Raw genomic sequence first — 19,014 nt, forward strand, 5'->3', positions numbered from 1 at the left:
TAGTGAGGTTTAGGAATTGCTAGAATAGTTTTCGTTTGCAAATCAAAATAGCAGTTCATCAAGGATTCTATTAAAAAATAGACTGGCTCTGTGATTTCCTTGGAATAGGAACTCTCTACCAATACAGGTTGGCAGCTTTTCTTGTCTGAGAGTTACTCGGAACTGAGAGAATAACTAACTTTCTCAGTCACACAACTAGTATATGCCACAGGTGGGACTTGGATTCAGGTGTTCCTGGTTCCCAGGCTGATTATGTGGCAGGCTCTATGTATGCTAGGGATACAAGTACAAAGAATGAAGAAGTCCCTACTCACAAGGGTCATACATTTTAGTGGGAAGACAAGCACATGTAATTATGGAGGGCATCCCAAAAGTTTGTGTAGATTTAAGCCTCGATGGCTAATAAATATATACAATAGCTCAAGTTTAATAGTTTAAAACTTCAGTGAAACTTTTTGATACCCTATATAAATAGCACAAACATAAAGTAGTTCAACATAGTTTGGACATTATTAGTTGAAATCAGGTAGATAGGTGGCATAGTGGATAGAGTGCTGGGCCTGCAGTCAGGAAGATGAGTCTTCCTGAATTCAAATCCAGGTTCAGACACTTAATGGCTGGGTGACCCTGGGCAAGTCACTTAACCCTGTTTGCCTCAGTTTCCTCATCTATAAAATGAACAGGAGAAGGAAATGGCAAACCATAACCCAAGTTAGAGATAAGGAGGAAGTATATGATAGGGATGGGGAATGGCCAATGCAAAAACATGCAGATGGAGTGTTTTTGAAGAAAGGAGAGGAGGTCAATTAGGCTGAATCACAGAGGGCAGGAGAGGGAATACTGTTCAGTTAGGCTGAAAAGATAGATTGGCGCAGGTTGTATAAGGATTTAGAAGCTAACCATATTTTATATTTTACTCCAGAGGTAAAGAGGACATTGCTAGAGTGGGTTACTCTGGCAATAGTATGTAAGCTAGGTGGTGAAATGGATAGAGCACAGGCCCTGCAGTCAGGAGGACCTGAGTTCAAATATGACCTTGGCGTTTATTAGCTGTGTGACCTTGGGCAAGTCACTTTCCCCCAACTGCCTTGCAAAAATAAAATAAACTAGGTAAAAAAAAATTGTATGTAAAATGGAAGAGACTGAGGAGAAACTTGAGCCAGAGAGACAAATTCAAAGGTTATCATAATGTAGTCAAGAGATGAGGGACTGAAGGTAATAGCTGTGTGAGTGGAGACAAGGGATCAGATTTGAAGGGCATTGTAAACACAGAAACAGTAGCAATGTTAGAAGTCACCCAACGTCTCCTCACAGAAGAATTCTTGTGGAGACTCAGAAGGGAAAGAGTCACATAAAGAAAATGAGACCTCCCTCTGGAGCCAAAAAGCCTACTCTGCTTCATGTGCTGTATCTATGGCCACCCACCTTGTGTTAGAGGATGTAGGTAATGGCAAGCTTTGAGTCTGCTCCAATGCTCGGTGCTGACTGGCCTCTGCAAGAAAGCACAAACACAAGACAAGATGTGTGTGTGTGTGTGTGTGTGTGTGTGTGTGTGTGTGTGTGTGTGTGACTTTATTTTTTCTACAGGGAGAAATTTAAAGTTTTTTTTTTTGAAGTATATATATCAGCAGGGTGCACAGAATGCTGGAGAAGGTGCTATTTACCTCTACAAGCCTGTAGCTGACTGGTTAAGACTTTCCGGATTTCATTTACCCAGGTTGCTTTAATTTCAGGAGTCGGGGCCTGCCAAAAAAGGGAAAAGTCAGCATGCAAGTAATGAATCTCCATTTGTACAATAAATGCACATTTTATTCATCCAACTCCATGTGCAAAGATGTAACCTTAGCACTCCTTCAATCATCTGAATGGAATGCCACATACCAGAGTAAAAAAGGCGTGCAGTGATGGGATTGGAGGGTATTGGTTAGTAGTTTTGAATCCAGACACAAGCTAGTATCATTTTCCCTCTGTAGTAAATGATACCATTTCTTTTGTTCTTTCCAAATGAATGCTAGAAATTGATAGGCCCTGGACAGGTTATTCAACTGTTTTCATCCAAGTTTTTTTGTTGGGAAAAATAAGAAAAATAGTAATTTTCCTTTTTTGGCGGGGAGGGAAGGGGGGAAGGCAGGGCAACTGGGGTTAAGTGACTTACTTGCCCAAGGTCACATGGCTAGTAAGTGTTAAGTATCTGAGCGCAGATTTGAACTCAGGTGCTTCTGACTCCAGGACCAGTGTACCTGAAAATACCCCTGTAATTTTCCTTTTGCAATTATAGTGAGATCTAAGAATTGTCAGAACACTTTTCCTTTGCAAATCAAAACAGCAGTTCAATAAGGAATGTATTTAAAAAATAGACTGGATCTGTGATTTCATTGGAATACGCACTCTCTCTACCCATACCAGTTGGCATTTTTTCTTTTCTGGGAGTTACTGGGAACTGACTTTCTCAGATGTGGGACTTGAATCTGGGTGTTCATGATTCCCAGGATGATCCTCTATTACCCCAGACTCCCTCCCCTAGGGCTTTACACGATGGTAATAATGGCTCAAAGCTAATGGAATTCATAATTCTACATAAACTAGTCTGGTGGTAAATGGATCATTTGGGGAGATTGAGGAAGAGCCTATCCCCTACTAAAGTTCTACGGTTCTCCTCTGCATCCAGCCTCCTTAAGTATTCCTGGGAGGAAGGGGAGATTTGGCCAAGTCTATGACCTATAGCAGCAGAGGCAAGGGAGAGGTCCCAGTGTAAGAAACTGGCCAAAATCAGCAATCAGGCACCAAGTGCAAAAACAAAACAGCCCCTGCCCTCAAGGACCACACATTCTAATGTGAAGAAATGTAAATAAAAATATATTCAAAGAAAATTAGAAATACTTTAGGGGCTGGGAGGAATGAGCATGGGAGGCTTCACTTGAGTCAAGGGATTCCAAGAGGTGGAAGCCAGGAAGGAGAGTACTCCAGGTGTAAGGATGGGTTTCCACCCAATCCCAATTAATTCTGGAAATCCCAGACAGTTTGCTTGGATCAAAAATGTCAAGCAAGTGAGAACAAGCCCTTCATCATTGGATCAGGATGGATGAGGACGCACAGGAAATAGTTTATTATTCTGCCATTTGTCTTTATCTAGTGACCCAAAGTGTTCATGATCCTTTTTGACTGAGAGGATAGTCACATTGAGTTACTCATCACTGAGTCAGTCTCTGGGACTTCTGTGATTGATAGGGGTAGGGGTGGACCCGCATCAGGCATGGCAGTCTCGTGGAGGTGACTATCGTCCCCCTCTTCTACCTGTGCTGTTGCTGTAGCTAACCTCAGACTCAAGGGGCCATCCAACCTCTCCATTTGCTGCCTAATTGTAGGCCCCAAGGGGAGCTCAAGGCACCAGTACAGTCTGCCCAGCATGCTCCTCCCTGGCTCATTAGTTATGCTCTCTCTCCCCAGCAGTGAGAAGATTATGTAAGGACTGAATTAGGGTTCCACCATAATAAGACTCAACCATGTTAGAGCTGCTGGTTTGGATAAAAGGTGAGGAACATGGCTGATTCCTAAAAGACAGGAGTACTGGGCTGGGGATTCCAGAAGAGTTTACAAAGCAGTCCAGATTCTGAGTGAATCAGAAGTTGGGGAAGGCATCTTTGAGCTAGAGGCAGCATGGCGCCCTAAACTCCGATGGCTAAAAAGACCCTGACCCTGAGTAAGTAAACTGCAGGATTCACTTACAAAATTAGTCTAGATAGTCTCAAAAGCAGTCATGTAGTTTCTAAGGCTGGCTCCCTTGTTTTCAGGGTGCACTGTGCATCAGTGGATGATTTGGCCCAAGATACATTGGGATAAACACTGTATAGGGTAAACTATTCCCCTTAGCTGAGTTCATCTGCAGAGAGTCAGGGAGCCTGAGGAGACTCAATGGCTTCTGTCTTCTTAAAACGCTGACTTTTCATTTTCTACGCCATGCATGTCTACTGTCCAGACCAGAGGTGAGGAACCTGCAGCTTCCAGGCCATATGTGGCCTTCTAGGTCCTCAGGTGCAGCCTTTTGACTGAGTCCAAGTTTTACAGAACAAATCCTTTTATTAGGGGGGTTTGTTCTGTGAAGTTTGGATTAGGTCAAAGGGCCACATGTGGCCTCTAGGCTGGAGGTTCCCTACCCCTGGTCCTGACAATGGCACTTTTTTTAGCTTTAGATGTTTCTCTTTATCAAACACACCACCATGTCTTTTAGCTCAGAGACTTGTAACTTTATAAAAGGGGCCAAATATTAGTTCTTTTTAAGGACTTTTCCTACCAGATATTAATAAAGCTTTGAGCGTCCTCAGAGCTGTGTTAGGAAAGTCATCCCAGGCTGTTATCATTTTCCTTCTACCTCACACCCATTTCCCTGAACTGCCAAGTTCCTATTAGAGTGACATGGTTACTCTTGCTGAATCTGGGTGCCTAGGCCTACGGAAACAGGACAAAATCCCACACAGGAACAACAGAGGAAATGAAAACCAGCCCTACCTGTATGATGTAAACCTCTTCCCTCGCATTATACCAGATTTCAAATTTCTTAACATCCCCTTTAACATTCTCTGTTATTCCAACAGCTGTCATCTGGCAAACACAAGACATGGAGAAGAGGCATAAACACACGCAGGAACCCAACTGTTTTATTAAAAATATTCCAAAAGCACATCCAGGTCTTAAAAGAGCCCCCTTATTCTTCTAAGTCCTATTCTGTTATACTCTTGGGGTATGGAAGTGATTAGTTTATTCTTAAAAAGTATGAATGAAGAAACAAAACATTTATTAAGCACCCATTACATGCTTGGCACTGTGCTAAGTGCTCATTTGGTCCTCACAACAATCCTGAAAGGTAGGCGCTATTATAATTCCAACTTTACAGACAAGGAAACTGAGGCAGAGCACCTGCTCAAGGTCATACAACTAGTCAGTTTCTGACTGGGTTCGAACTCAGATAAATCATAACCAGATATATTCTCAATATTTTTTTCTTTATTTCTCTATTAAAATTTTTACACTGAGAGAAAGGAATACTTTCATACAAAACTAAAATCTTCTCATTGCTTTAATCCAAACTTTTACTTACATTTAAGGACTGCTTGTAGCTGTATGAAGGGGCTTTTTCATAACCTTCACCGTTTTCTTCTCTCTTTTTACAGAATAGAACTGCTTTCTCGTGGAGGAACAGATGTCTCTGCATTGGCTTAAATCTGGCCAAGTCTTTCACTTTGGCATGACCCTTCTTGTGATCTGTCCAAACACTAAAGGAACCTTGCATCAAGAGCTTGCCTAATTCATTTAAGTTTCCCTAAAAAAAAAAAAAGGAAAAAATGTCAATTACATTTTAAAAAATTATAAGCATGAAACTGCAGAGTGGATGAAGTTCTTGGCCTGGACTCTGGAAGACCTGAGTTCAAATCTAACCTTAGACATTTACTAGCTGTGTGACCCTGGACAAGTCACTTCACCCCTACTTGCCTCAATTTCCTCATCTGAAAAATGGGAATAATAATAGCACTTACCTTCCAGGGTTATTGTGAGGATCAAATGAGATAATACTTAGTAAAGTGCTTAGATACTGGATACTACAGTGTTTGCCATTTCCTTCTCCAGCTCATTTTACATATGAGGAAATTGAGGCAAACAAGGTTAAGTGACTTGCTCAGGGTCACACAACTAGGAAGTGACTGAAGTCAGATCTGTATTCAGGAAGACAAATCTTTCTGGCACTTGAGCCTGACACTATGCTGCCTACTTACTAGATACCATATTTTAAAACTAAGTATTTTACTGCTGTGGATCTATTTCTATTTGAGTTTGATCCCACTGGCCTAGAGCTTTCAGAAGTTGTGACTTATCCAAGGTCACACAGCCAGTTTACATCAGAGGTAGGACTGGAACCCAGCTCTTTCTGGCTTTTAGGGCAGCTACTTCTCATGTAGTATGTGAATTGTAGGATATAGTAGTAAGTTTCTATGATGCCACAGCTAGCCTAGCATGTGAGAGAAAGAGGGGAACATGCATTTAGGTCCTCTGAAGTATGACTTCCTTTCACTTTAAACAAAACTCTGCATGCTTATCATATTATTATATATTATATCAATATATATTATTCTATTATATGTAATATATTACCATATATTATAACATTATTGTACCGACAAGATCACTGAAGGAAAGTAAATGGCTGTTCCCTTTGACAGGGGTTGGATTCAGTTCTTCAATTAGAATGCCTTCCACTTAAATGATGTCACTTACATCATAGCCAGTGATAGCAATCAGGTGCATGGAATCATTGACTGCTTTGAGAATTCCAAGGATCGAAGTCAATGCCTCCTGCAGATCCTCAGCTCCTTCACAGTTTTTACTGTATTTCAGCATTTCCTGAAGGGCAGGGTCCACAAGAATAAATATTCTTAAGGTTATACAACCATCACCAAAAACATATCATATCATTATCTTTGGGAAATGTACACCCAGATACTTGCAAAAAAAAAAGTTAAAATCTTGTGCTCTGATTAACACTGTTCAAATTTTGTTTTAGCTTTAAAGTGCTGTAATGGTAATGAGAATTGAAGGATCTTCCCTGCCCCTTAATAAGCCTAAGAGAATTTGAAGACTTTCCCTGCTTTGAAGATATACCCTGCCCCCTAATAAGCTGAATGTAATCACATGAAGCCTGTGGTGGGAGGAGTTAGGTGAAGGGTAGAGCAGAGCCCACAGGAAGCTGGGAGTCAGAGCAGCTTGATGTGGTAGAAGAGACAAGTTTGTGAGTAAATGTTAGTGTTTGCCACCTACTGTGAAAGCTAGGCTTATGTTGGTTTCCGGGAAAGCTAAAGGATGCTGTGGCTCTCTGTAGTGTTATGGCTTATCAACTTCTTTGTTACTCTGATGGAATCAGCTTACTGGTTTTCTGGTGTCTGAATAAATGTTTTGCTTCTGTCTTCTATATGGAGAACTCTCCATGTAGAAGACAGAATCAAAACATTTTGTGATTGAGCACTATGCAGGAATATTTTTAGTGACTGTTGGTGCTGTGAATATTGCATTGGCACAACAGGTGCTTCCCACAGTGACTCTTGGAATCATTAGGAGGGCTTTTTGTGCCTAGAGAAACATGGCAGCACTGCTTTGTAAAATCCTGAGTTTCATCCAGGGTTCACTTCATGAGCTCTCTAAGAAAAAGCCTTTCCTGAATCCTCTCACTTGCTAGTGGTCTCTACTTCCTCAAAATTATCATGTATATATTTATCTACATGCCTCTCTAGTGGAATGGAAATGCTTTGAGGGCATGGGAATTTTTTGTTTTGCCTTTATAGCTCTACCACCTAGTAAAGGGTCTTGCCCATACTAGTCACTTCAGTGCTTGCTGAGTTGGGGTATTGTACATACACACTCTCTCTCACACGCACAATAAAGTGCATGCATATCCCTGACATTTTTACCCCAAGGCACAGAACCCTACTACCTATTAGTTCCTCATATCATTACTGACATTTTGGAAATGCTTGGAAATGACTTCTGAATGATTCTTAAATTGGATAAGTTTGAATGTAATTCCATGAAACAGACACAGGATTTTGATAAAAACTTACTAAGCAAAGTCTTCAATATTCCCTTCTTCTTCTTCTTTTTTTTTTTTTTTAAAAGCAATCAGGGTTAAGTAACTTGCTCCAGGTTACACGGCCAGTTATTTCTGGGTGTGGTGCTGAGTATCTGAGCCCAGATTTGATCCAGGTCATCCCAACACTGGGGTCAGTGCTCTTACTCACTGTGCTACCTGGCCTCCCCTAAGCAATTGGGGTTAAGTAACTTGCTCAAGGTTACACGGCCAGGTATTTCCGGGTGGGTGCTAAGTGTCTGAGCCCGGGATTCGATCTCCAGGTCTTCTCAACATTGGAGCCGGCGCTCTTACTCGCTGTGCTACCTGGCTGCCCCTCAATATTCCCTTCTTGATCCCATTTAGGGAACTCACTTTCTTCACTAACCTATCCCTTAATACGTAATCCCTCCCACTGCCTCCTGATATTTCTGGTATTCCTCTGGATCTGCTATTATTGTGCAGAAGGTCTCAGATTCCAAGGACTGCACTCTTTGTTCCTCTTATCAGAATTCACCTGGTTCAACTTCCATTCATTCCAAGGCCTTGCTAGGTGACTGCCTAGCTCCCCTGAGAAAATCTAAGGGAGTTCCTGAGTGATAAACAGGGCCCTTCAGAATACAATATGGAAACTTCAGGGAGCCACCTTTTTTTTTTTCAAGGAGGTTTTTCAGTACTCCCTGGAGTAATGCTATAGCTGGTGGCTATGACTTTCTCTGTACGTAGGACTGGCATTAAATGGTTGGTCACATTTGTGCCAAAGATAAACATAGAGCTTAAATTTTTCTGGTTTTTATTAGCTATTTTGGGCACTGTATTCTATTAAGTTTTTGGCAAACCAATAACAAAAAGTAAAAAATTGGACACTGCTAAAAAAAAAAAAAAGACCCATGTGAACACCATTCCTACCTTTAATAATAGCTGATACTTGGTTATTCTTTGTACAGGCTTCAGCAAATAAGAATCCAAACTGAGTTTGTGATCGAGTTTCCTCTGGCATTCCTGTGATCAAGTCGGAAACCTTGGATTACACAATGCTCATTATGGATACTTCAGGGACCATAAAATGAGCCCAAAGAATCATATGGAAATATACCTGAAAAAATGCACAGTCTGAGCACTGCCTCCAGAGACTTTCCGACCTGGGTTTATTTTGACAATACTTCTCATAAATCTGAAAATCTTCCATCTGTGTGTAGGAATAAAAAAAAAATGATCAGTTTGATCAGTTAAAGAACACAAGACAGATCATGTTCCAGTAAAGTCTCTGGCTTTTTCCCATACTGGCATGATCTGTATGACTGATAAAACTTTGCAGTACATTGGAGCTGATAGCATGAGGGTGAAACTGACGTCTAGCAAGGTGGCTTGATATTTTTTATCCTTTTGAGTTGACAATAGTCGATATTCTCTAAAATTGTACCTGGGTGAGGTATCTGTAGAAATCCTTTTAAGAAGACAATCAAAACACAATATTTCTCATTAACCATTAGCTGAGAAGGCAAACAGGAAAATAGAAACATTTGGAAAACACTCTTGCCAGATGGCTTTCTTGGTATCGAAGTCTAGCTGATGACAAATCTATCAAATATTAGTAGCCTATATGGAACCTGAGATAAGTTTGCATGGATGTAACAAAGTTCATTCACACTATTAATGTGGGATGATATGGGCTGTAGGTTTAGAGATAAAAGGAAGGGAGCCGAAGAGACACCAAGCACAAAGAAATTAAGTGACTTGCTTAGAGTCACATACTATCTGAGGTAGGATTTGAACCTAGGTCTTCTGACTCCATTTGGCCTGCTTCTTGGGAAAATGTAGTGAAGCAGTCTGTCCCGTACCTCCAGAAAGTTCTATTTTTAATCTTGGCCTGCCATAGTCCTTTAATTCTAGGCCATCCCAATCAACATATGACTTACTAGGTCATTAATAAGTAATAACTTGCTCACCAGCCCATTTCAAACTTCTGTTTGTTGTCAACATACCCCTTTCCTTACTTGAATTTAGCTCAACAGATCTAGCTTGGGCAAGGTTTAAAACAAACTTGCAGAAAGACCATTTAAATAAAAAAAATTAGCAGCAAATTACTTGCTCTCTTTTATGTTTTGTTTTGTCCCTTCTTTCTCATTGTTCACTCCATTGTATAACCCTTCTTTACAACTTGACTAATGTTTAATGTGAAGGTATTTGTAGATACTATATTTGATAGCATGCTGCCATGAGGGGGAGGGGGGAGGAGAGGGAGGGAAAGTTTGGAACTCAAGAGATTGTGGAACTGAATGTTGTAAACTAAAAGTAAATAAATAAATTTTAAAAAATTATCAGCTTTCCAGAGGTGAACACATTTCAAGACTAGCAACACATTTTCTTTTTTTCTTTTTCAGCAAAGGGTTTTTTTTTTAAACACTTAAAATGTAATGAACAGCTTTCAACCAATTAGACTGGGCCAACTGATTAACATTCCCACCTTGTCCTGGCCCACTGACAATATTTTTCTTTTGACCACTGCCTACTTTCTTTTGTAGAAACTGCTCAATTTTGCAGCAAATTAATAAGTTTTCTTTTTAACAAAATAAATAAGTTGCTTGTGGATGAACGACATGATGGGTTAATAGAACTGTTCAAGGGAGATAAGAGAATTATTTTATCCCAATTTTTTTTTAAGTGAGCTTTGAGGGGTCATTTTCACAAGACTTGCAAATTATCTGGTGAGAGTGATGAAAACAACGGAGATTAAGATCATCATAATTTACCCATTTTAGCTAAAAATGGAAGGTTAAAAAAACAGTGTGAAGTAGCATATCTGTTGTTACTGTTTATAATATATACATACCCTTTCTAGAAAACACCTTCCTACCAGTTCTGGATAGTCTATGTAGTTTTCAAGTTCTCTCAGGAATATTCTAAACGGAGGAAGTTTAAAATTAGATTTTATGAAAGAAAAAGGAATCTATTCCCAATAAATATTCTTTCCCATAAGACCTTTTTCTACCGCTCCACCCTTGAAAAATCGTTGAGATTTTCTATGGTAAAAAAACAAACCAACCAGAAATATATTAAGGTAGCAATCCCATCTGACTTGAGTAACCAGGGGCCTGATTTTTTTTCCAGTACATAGGTAAAACTTGTAGGCTAAAGAAATGGGTCACATTCTGGATCCCCCTTAATGTGCTTCCAGTTGACACGTAAAGTTTCCTTTAAAATAAAATGGGGATTCTTTAGTTTGTAAATGTGGGTGGAAGAAAATTTACAATCCTAGAAGTTGATTGCTCAAAAATCATCTGATCCAATCCTCTCAAGATGGAGAGACAGGTTTTGTATCATAGGATGGAGAACTGGCAGGGACTTCGGGATTGATATAATCTAACTCCTTCATCTCACAGACAAGAATTCTGAGGTTCATAAAGCTCGAGGTACTTGACTTTAGTCAAGTAAATAAGAAATGGGATTCAAACTCAGATTTCTCTGACTCCAAATTCTTTGATCCTTTTTCTACATCAGTGGTTACCAACACTTTTTTTGTTCTGCAAACTCCTTTTGACAAAAAAATAAATGCAACATAAAACCCAAGGATAATTTAATGTATTACTTATGTTTCTATTCAGTTGTTTTCAGTTGTATCTGATTCTTTGTGACTTCAGTTGGGGTTTTCTTGGCAAAGATACTGGAGTGGTTTGCCATATCTTTTTCTAGCTCATTTTGCATATGAGGAAACTGAGGCAAACAGGGTTAAGTGACTTGCCCAGGGTCACATAGCTAGTATATATCTGAGGTTGGATTTGAATTCAGGTCTTAATTTAGTCTTCTAGACTCCAGGGTTAGCACTCTTATCTCTTCTGCCACCTAGTTGTCCAAGAAGCATTAATGGGAATCAGTGAATTGCATCATGAAACCTCCCTACCTTGTCTAAGGTTATACCATCAGATCAAATTGGTGGCAGCCAGGTTATACAGTAGACAGAGTGCCTAGGCCGGCAGTGAGGAAGACCTGAACACAGACCTCAGACACTTACCAGCTGTGTGACCTTGGGCAAGTCATTGTTTCCTCAGTTGTAAAATAGGAATAATAATAGTACCTACCTCCCAGGCTGCTTGTAAGGATCAAATAAGACAGTATTTGTAAAGCACTTAGCCTCGTACCTGGCCCATAGTAGGTGCTTAATAAGCCTATCTACCTTCCTTCCTTCATCCTTCCTTTACTAGTAGTTATGGCCCAACTTGAACTCAGGTCTCATGTCAATATTTTTTTCATGCTATTCCACTGTCTCCACTTAATCCAATATACATTCACATCTAGAAATGTGACTTTGACTCTTTTCATGTCCCTTAGCCATAGGATGAAATGTCTGTCAGTCTGTAATCAGAGGGCACGTTTGAGCTTTATGTGAAAAAAAAAATCCATTAACTTTACTGTCCTAATTTAAACTATACCAGTGTTTTCTGCATACGCAGAATCTGTGAAGTGAACGGAGTGGGCTGAGCCTACTGGTGCATACTCTCTTGGTTTGCCTCCTGTGACATGAGGTGCCCTGCAAGCTTGGGAAATAGAATATCAGGGACTGAGTTTAACTGCTTACAGATCACTTCCTTTATAATTGGGTGGTGTGGGAGATACAGATGACAGAAGGGAAAAAGGCATGTGCAGAAACAGAGAGCCCCAAACTCCCTTAAAGTTCCCTCCCAAATAGTAGAGAAGGGTGGGTAATGCAGATTCCCATGGTCTGTTGGACTTCCCAAGTCCCAAGGTGGGGCATTCATCTCCTTTAGCCATCACAGCTGATGCCTGGGGAAGCTTCAACTATGACTTGTTTTTCATTTTCTTTATACAGAATAAAGTCATTTCCAATAAATTTATCCCCTGCTTATTATTACTGCAACTTTTATTATTTTGAACTGCCTTTTCCTTACCCCATGAAGGAGAATATGGAAATACAGACTATGCCCCTATGATAGGGAACTCTGAAGAAATTATCCACGCTGCTCCCTACAAGCCTGGAACAGGCAAAAATGATCATCTCAGAACAAATATCCCGCACCCAGCCTCAGGAGGACAAAAAGAAAAAAGCAGTGAGCTTCCCACATTAACTTGTTCTTTAATCATGCCCAGGAAAACAGATGGCCCTTGATCTGTGTGTCATGAAGGTCAAAAACAAAGACACTGATAGAGAATGTTATTGTTAATACTGGATGCCTCCCCAAAGTGCCAAATTAGAAGGCTGATGAGAGGGAGGATTTCTGTTTACCGACAAGACAGAAAGGAAGGGCGATGACTTGGGGAAAGATTGGTTCCTTCTCAGTGCACTGCCACAATGGTTTAGTGGTTACACAGTTTTGTCTTCTCAAGACATAAGACAAATCCACTGGCATCTCCATCCTACCAATCCTTTATACCCAAGGGTAGGGATGAGGAACCTGTGGCCTCAAGGCCACATGTAGCCTTCTAGGTTTAGCCCCTTGATTGAATCCAAACTTCACAGAACAAATTCTTTTGGGGATCTTGTTCTGTGACATTTGGATTCAGTCAAAGGGCCACACTTGAGCACCTAGAGGCCCACGTGTGGCCTGGAGGTCATAGTTCCCCACCCCTGCCCAAGGGGAAATGTCTTCACTTGGGCACTCAACAACCAAGAGAATAGGCTTGGATTTTCTTGGATTATCTTGGATTTTCATATCAAATTCCTAACCATTCTCAAACTTTAATCACTTCTAGTTGGCGGTATGTTTCACAATAGATGTGCAGAGTTCTAAGATCCATTACTAGATTCTGTAACCCTGTAATATCATCTCTTAAAACAATATATGATTTTTAAAATCAGCACATGACATAATCCAGGCTAGCTGATTTGAACTTCAAACCCTCTTTAATGGAGCAGGCATTAAGATATATGTTACTTTAAGGAGAAGAGACAAACGTAGTTTCTCAAACACAGAAGAACAATGCCCCTAACCTGTTATGGAAGTGATAAATCTCCTCCATATTCCCAAATAGGACATCCTTCTTATTTTGAAGGGCTGGTGAAATGAGGTGCATCATTAGAGGATTATCCATCTCTGCAGCATATCCCTATGGAGTAGAAAGCAGCAGGTGAGTGACCCTAAGTCCCAGTTATTGTCTGACTCATGACATTCAGCAGGCACACAGGGGTCAAAAGAAATCTTGGACCAACTGTGGAAAGTCATTTGAGGGGTATGTATATAGATGGACAATAAAGAATTAATATAATGTGGTATTTAATATTGTCAGTTTTCTACTTTATTTTTTATGTTGGGTCTTTTTTTTTAACCCAGCCTAGAAATACAGCAGTGTAATGGTAATGGTAATTTGAAGATCTTCCCTGCCATTTAATAGCTCTAAGGAAATTTGAAGATCTTTCCTGCTTTGAAGATCTTCCCTGCCTCTAACAGGCCGAATGTAATCACATGGAGCCTGTGATGGGAGGAGTCTGCTGAACAGGTGGAGCAGGAAGTCAGAGCAATTAGAGTTGGAGGGAGGAAAGGAGACAGTTAGGCTAGTGAATCTTTGTGGGAAGGCTAAAGGATAGTGTGGCTCCCTGCTGTGCTATAGTGTATTGACTTCTTTGTTGTTATGATGGATTTGGTTTCCTGGTGTTGGGATGTGGCTTTCTGGTGTCTGAATAAATATTTTGCTTCTGTCTTCTATATGGAGAGTCTGCTGTATTTTGCAATTTAGCTGGCATATTCATAGTTACCGTTGGTGCTATGAATATTGTGTTGATGCTACAAGGAGGCATTGTACTAAGTTATGGGCATAATAAAAGAGGTGAAAGACAGGTCTTGCCCCTCATAGAGCTGACGATCTAATGGGGGAGATAATAAGCAAACAAATGTGTACAAAAAAGTCATATACAGGATAAATAGGAAATAATTAAGAGAGGGAAGGCACTGGAATTATGAGAGACTGATAAAGGCTTTCTGAAGAAAATGGGATTTTGTTTGGAACTTAAAGGAAGCCAGGGAAGACAGTAGGCAGAGAAGATAAGGGGGGAGAACATTTCAGGCATGGGGGACGCCAAAAGAAAATGTTCAAGAGCTGAGAGATGAAGTATTTTGCTCATGGAACAGCCAGAAGGCCAGTGTCACTGGATGGAAGATGACATGTAGAGAGTAGGGTATAAGACTGGAAAGATAAGAGGGGGCTACATTATGAAGGGTTCTGAATGCCAAACAGGCTGTTTTATATTTGATTTTGGAGGCAAAATGGAGCCACTGGAGTTTATTGAGTTGATCTGTGACTTAGGAAAACCACTTTGGTGGCTGAACAGAGGATGGCTTGTAGTAGGGGGGAGACCTGAGGGAGGCAGACCCACCAGCAGGCTGCTGTAATAGTCTAGGCATGAGGTGATATAGGCCTCCTACGTCATAATGTTAGAGGAGAGGAGGGGGTATATTGGAGAGTTGTAGAGGTGAAATCAACAGGCTTTGGCAACAGCTTGGATATGGGGTGGGGGATGTGAGCAAGGGGTCCAGAATGACTCCTAGATTGTGAGCCTGAAAGACTGGGAGGATGATGTGGCCCCCTACAGTCACTAGGAAGGTAGGGGGAGAGAAGGGTTTAGGGAGAAAGAGAATGAGGTCTGCTCTGCACATGTTGAGCTTAAGATGTCTATTGGACATCCAATTTGAGATGTCTGAAAGGTAGCTGGAGATGTGAGGTTGGAAGTCAGTAGAGAGATTAGGGAAGGATAGGCAGACCTGAGAACTATCAGCATAGAGGTGGTAATTAAATCAAGGAGAGGTGATGAGATCACCAGGTGAAGTGGCATCGAGGGAGAAGAGAAGAGGGCCCAGGACAGAACCCTGTGGGACACCTTCAGTTAGAGGGTATAATCTAGATGAGGATCCTGCAAAGGAGACAGAGAGGGAGTGGTCAGACAGGTAGGAGGAAAACCGGGAGAAAGTGGTGTCTTAAAAGCTCAGAAGAGTAACAAGGAGGACAGGGTGACAGACAGTATCAAAGCCCGCAGAGAGGCTGAGAAGAATGAGCATTGAGAAAAGCCCGCTAGATTTGGATGACTGTTTATTTTTTTTGTTTTTTTCTTTTTGGAGGGCAATTGTGGTTCAGTAACTTGCCCAAGATTACACGGCTAGTGGTTCTGTGTGGGTGTTAAGTGTCTGAGGCCGGAACCGAACTCGGGTCCTCCTGACTCCGGGGCCGGCAATGAGTAAAGACTCAGTGTGCCACCTAGCCACCCCCGATGACTGCTAATTTTGAAGAGAACAGTTTTGGTGGAATGATAAATTAGGAAACTGGGTTGTAAGGGATTAAGAAAAGAGTGAGAGGAGTGAATGTGGTGGTGCCTATTGTAGAGGGCTTTTGTAAGATTCATAAAGGGCAGAAGAGATAGAGTACAGGAGGAGTTAAGTGAGGGGTTCTTGGGGATGGAGGGGAAGGACACAGGCACGCTTGTAGGCAGCAGAGAATGAGCCAATAGGCAGGCAGAGATTGAAAAGAGTGGGGATGACAGAGGGGGCAATCTGTTGGAGGAGATGGGATGGAATGGGACCACTGGAACAAGCAGAGGGGTTGGCCTTGGTAAGGAGTAAGGTCATTTCATCATGTGAAACAGGGATATAGGAAGAGAGAGTGGCAGAAGGCACTTGAGTGATGGCAGATGTGGAAGAAGGGAAAAGAGGGAGACTATGGTGGATGGTATCCTATTTTTCTGTAAAATACAAGCTAAGTTTCTCAGTTGAGAGGGTTGACAGAGGGGATGCATAGGAGAATTAAGGAGAGAAAAAAAGGTTTGGAAGAACCAATGGGGAGAGTGGGATAGTGAGTGACAAGGCAGATATAGTAGGATTGTCTAGCAGTAGTGAGGACACACTTGAGGTTGTATAACATAAATTTGTGGTGGACCCAGACAAAATAGTTTCATGATTTTCTCCACCTTCATTCAGGAGCACATTTGTAGGAGCTGAATGGGGGTGGGGAGGTGGTGAAAGAGAGTCAAGGCTGTGGTTTAGAAGGGCACAAATGGCAAAATGATAAGGGGGATAAGGACACAAAAGAGAAGGACAGTATAGAGTTGAACTGATTCACCAAGGGGTCAAGATAGGGAAAAAGGGGGCCGTTAGGTGGCGCAGTGAATAGAGCACCAGCCCTGGAGCCAGGAGGACCTGAGTTCAAATCCAGCCTCACACACTTAACACTTACTAGCTGTGTGACTTAGGGCAAGTCACTTAACCACAACTGTCTCTCCAAAAAGCAAAAAAAAAAAAAAAGATAGGGAAAATAAGAGAGTGTGGCTAGTGTAGGGGAGATGTCCTGGAGATAATTGAGGGGTCAAGGATTGGCAGTCATCATGTGGACAGAGTAAAGTTTGGTAAGGGAACACAGGGGGAGGGATGAAAAGCCAACAAATTGTGGTTGGATAAGGGGATTCCCAAATTCTTAAACATGGAGGTGGTAGGTACATTTGTGGGTGATGGCATGATTATGATCATCTTTGTGTGAGGCTAAAGGTCATAGAAAGTAAGTAGGTTAAGGGTGTTTGAGGGAGAGTCAATATGTATGTTGAAGCCCCCTAGTATGAAGGCAGGAGTTGGGGAGGAGAAAAAAAATTGTGTACCAAGTATGGAACTCACTGAGGAAGGAAGGGGAGTGACCTGGGGGTCTGTAAACAACAGCTACTAGGATTTAAATGGGTGATAGATATGAACAGCATGAACCTCAAAGGAGGAAGGGTTACTGAGTGGTGAAGGTAGGGAAGAGATCCTAGAAATGGTGATGGGGAGTAAAAATTAATTCAACTCTCCTGCCTTGGCCAGTGAGTCACTCTAGGTAGCATAGTGGTCCCTCACTCAGAGGGCTCGCCATCATTGGGGCCAGACTTAGTATGGACACCTGATTGGCTGGGCCCTTCTGCAGCTCAGATCTGAGTTCAAGCAATCCACCAGCCTCAACTTCCCTTGACATTGGGTCAGGAGAACATGTGCTACCATGCCTGGTATATATTTTTTTAAAGCTAACCCAACTTTACATTTATCTATGAGTGACCCTGGAAGTATATATTTGACTGTAAGAACACAGAATATGAACCATTTCCAAAATTCCTTAACTCAAAAAGATAAAACTAATAAATAAAAAGGAGGTATTTTCACTATCTAAAATTCTAAGCCCAGTTCAATTCTTGGACACATGGACACAGCTCTCTGCACAATGCATGTGCTTACCTCAAGGACACAAAGGAGCTCTTCCACATATGCTCGCTCTGTTTCAATAAGTTCATTCATTACATGCCTGGAAAAAAAGGAAAATGTTAACTCCTTAAAGGAATGTCCTTTAAAAATGCATGCAAGACAACTGTTTGAGTACTATGACTGGGGGGGGGGGTCCTGACTACCCTGTACCTAAACAGCAGGAGACCCCTGAGGCAGGTAGTTCATGATGTTCTAGGCTCCCAAACTGTGAGGGAGCAGTTGTCGGGAAGAGGACTGACTCTCAAACCCTGGAGATCTGTGGAATCTTTCCTCTTCCTAATTGCATGGGGATACTTGAGAAGTCTTTAGCAATAACCCCATCCCATGCAGAAACAGCATGACCCAATAGAATGAGTGATACATTTGGAATCAGAGGACCATGGTTCAAATCCTATCTCTGCAAATTATTATCTGAGTCCTTGGGTAAATCACAAACTCTCTGGGATTCCTTCTCTAAATAAGGGAGATGGACTCAGTCTCTGAGTCTTTTCTGTCTTCAACTCTAAGACTTGTGCTCAATTAGAAATGCAGGGACAGAAAAGAGTCTCCTTTGTTTTTTAGAGGTTTCTAAAGGTCTATTATGAAGATTAGAGCCCAATGGCAAGGTCAACTTGGCAGATCTGTAAATTATTAAGGATTGAATAGAATTACTATATGTGTTATGGGAAAACGCCAACAGAGCCCCTGTTAATTTAGGCTTTTTTCCCCTCAAGATCTGGTAAAACTGTATCTGATCTTTGGAAATTCCCTCCATTGTGTACTGTTAGAAGTCGATCTTCAGGGGATGTATAACTGACTTCTGCAAAAGCACATTCCTTCATTCACTAATCCATTCTTTACCACTGGCTTTTCCAGAAAGGGTTTCTTATCAGCGCTCATGAATCCTGGCTAAATCTTAGGGTAGTTTCAATCTGAAGATAAATTCTTCCAGAGATTGATTTGATATCTGGCCAAATGCACAATAACAAGCTGGAGAATGGGCAAACTGCTGAGTTAGGCAAAGGATATATATCGTTGCTGCAGAAATAGGAAGGAAATTACAAATGTAGAAGTTGCGGAAGCAAAGCAATTTTCTAATCAAGGGTCCCAAACAGCAGTCTGCTGGTCAGAATTGCGTAATAAGGTGGCATTTTTTTCCTACGCTCTTTTTAGTTTGCTCAGCCATCGAGTAAGACCTTAGCTCTG

The 19,014-nt window shown here is 41.3% G+C and overlaps 1 protein-coding gene across 5 annotated transcripts in view; it reads right to left on the reverse strand.

Annotated features, from left to right (window-relative positions):
- Positions 1–19,014, reverse strand: part of MCF2L (MCF.2 cell line derived transforming sequence like) — a 386,575-nt gene that overhangs the window by 11,987 nt on the left and 355,574 nt on the right. For all 5 annotated transcript variants that reach the window (XM_069094090.1, XM_069094093.1, XM_069094091.1 and 2 more), the window contains 10 exons: positions 17,803–17,869; positions 13,557–13,672; positions 10,443–10,512; positions 8,706–8,798; positions 8,519–8,611; positions 6,268–6,393; positions 5,096–5,317; positions 4,507–4,599; positions 1,665–1,743; positions 1,426–1,492 (listed from right to left, as the gene is read on the reverse strand). In XM_069094090.1, the coding sequence (XP_068950191.1) occupies positions 1,426–1,492; positions 1,665–1,743; positions 4,507–4,599; positions 5,096–5,317; positions 6,268–6,393; positions 8,519–8,611; positions 8,706–8,798; positions 10,443–10,512; positions 13,557–13,672; positions 17,803–17,869 (1,026 nt within the window). The remainder of the gene's footprint in view (positions 1–1,425; positions 1,493–1,664; positions 1,744–4,506; positions 4,600–5,095; positions 5,318–6,267; positions 6,394–8,518; positions 8,612–8,705; positions 8,799–10,442; positions 10,513–13,556; positions 13,673–17,802; positions 17,870–19,014) is intronic.

The sequence above is a fragment of the Petaurus breviceps genome, unplaced genomic scaffold, assembly GCF_028583685.1.
Source record: "Petaurus breviceps papuanus isolate PSGF00001 unplaced genomic scaffold, PetGlider_PUasm1.0 214, whole genome shotgun sequence".
In the NCBI taxonomy this organism is placed as follows: Eukaryota; Metazoa; Chordata; class Mammalia; order Diprotodontia; family Petauridae; genus Petaurus; species Petaurus breviceps.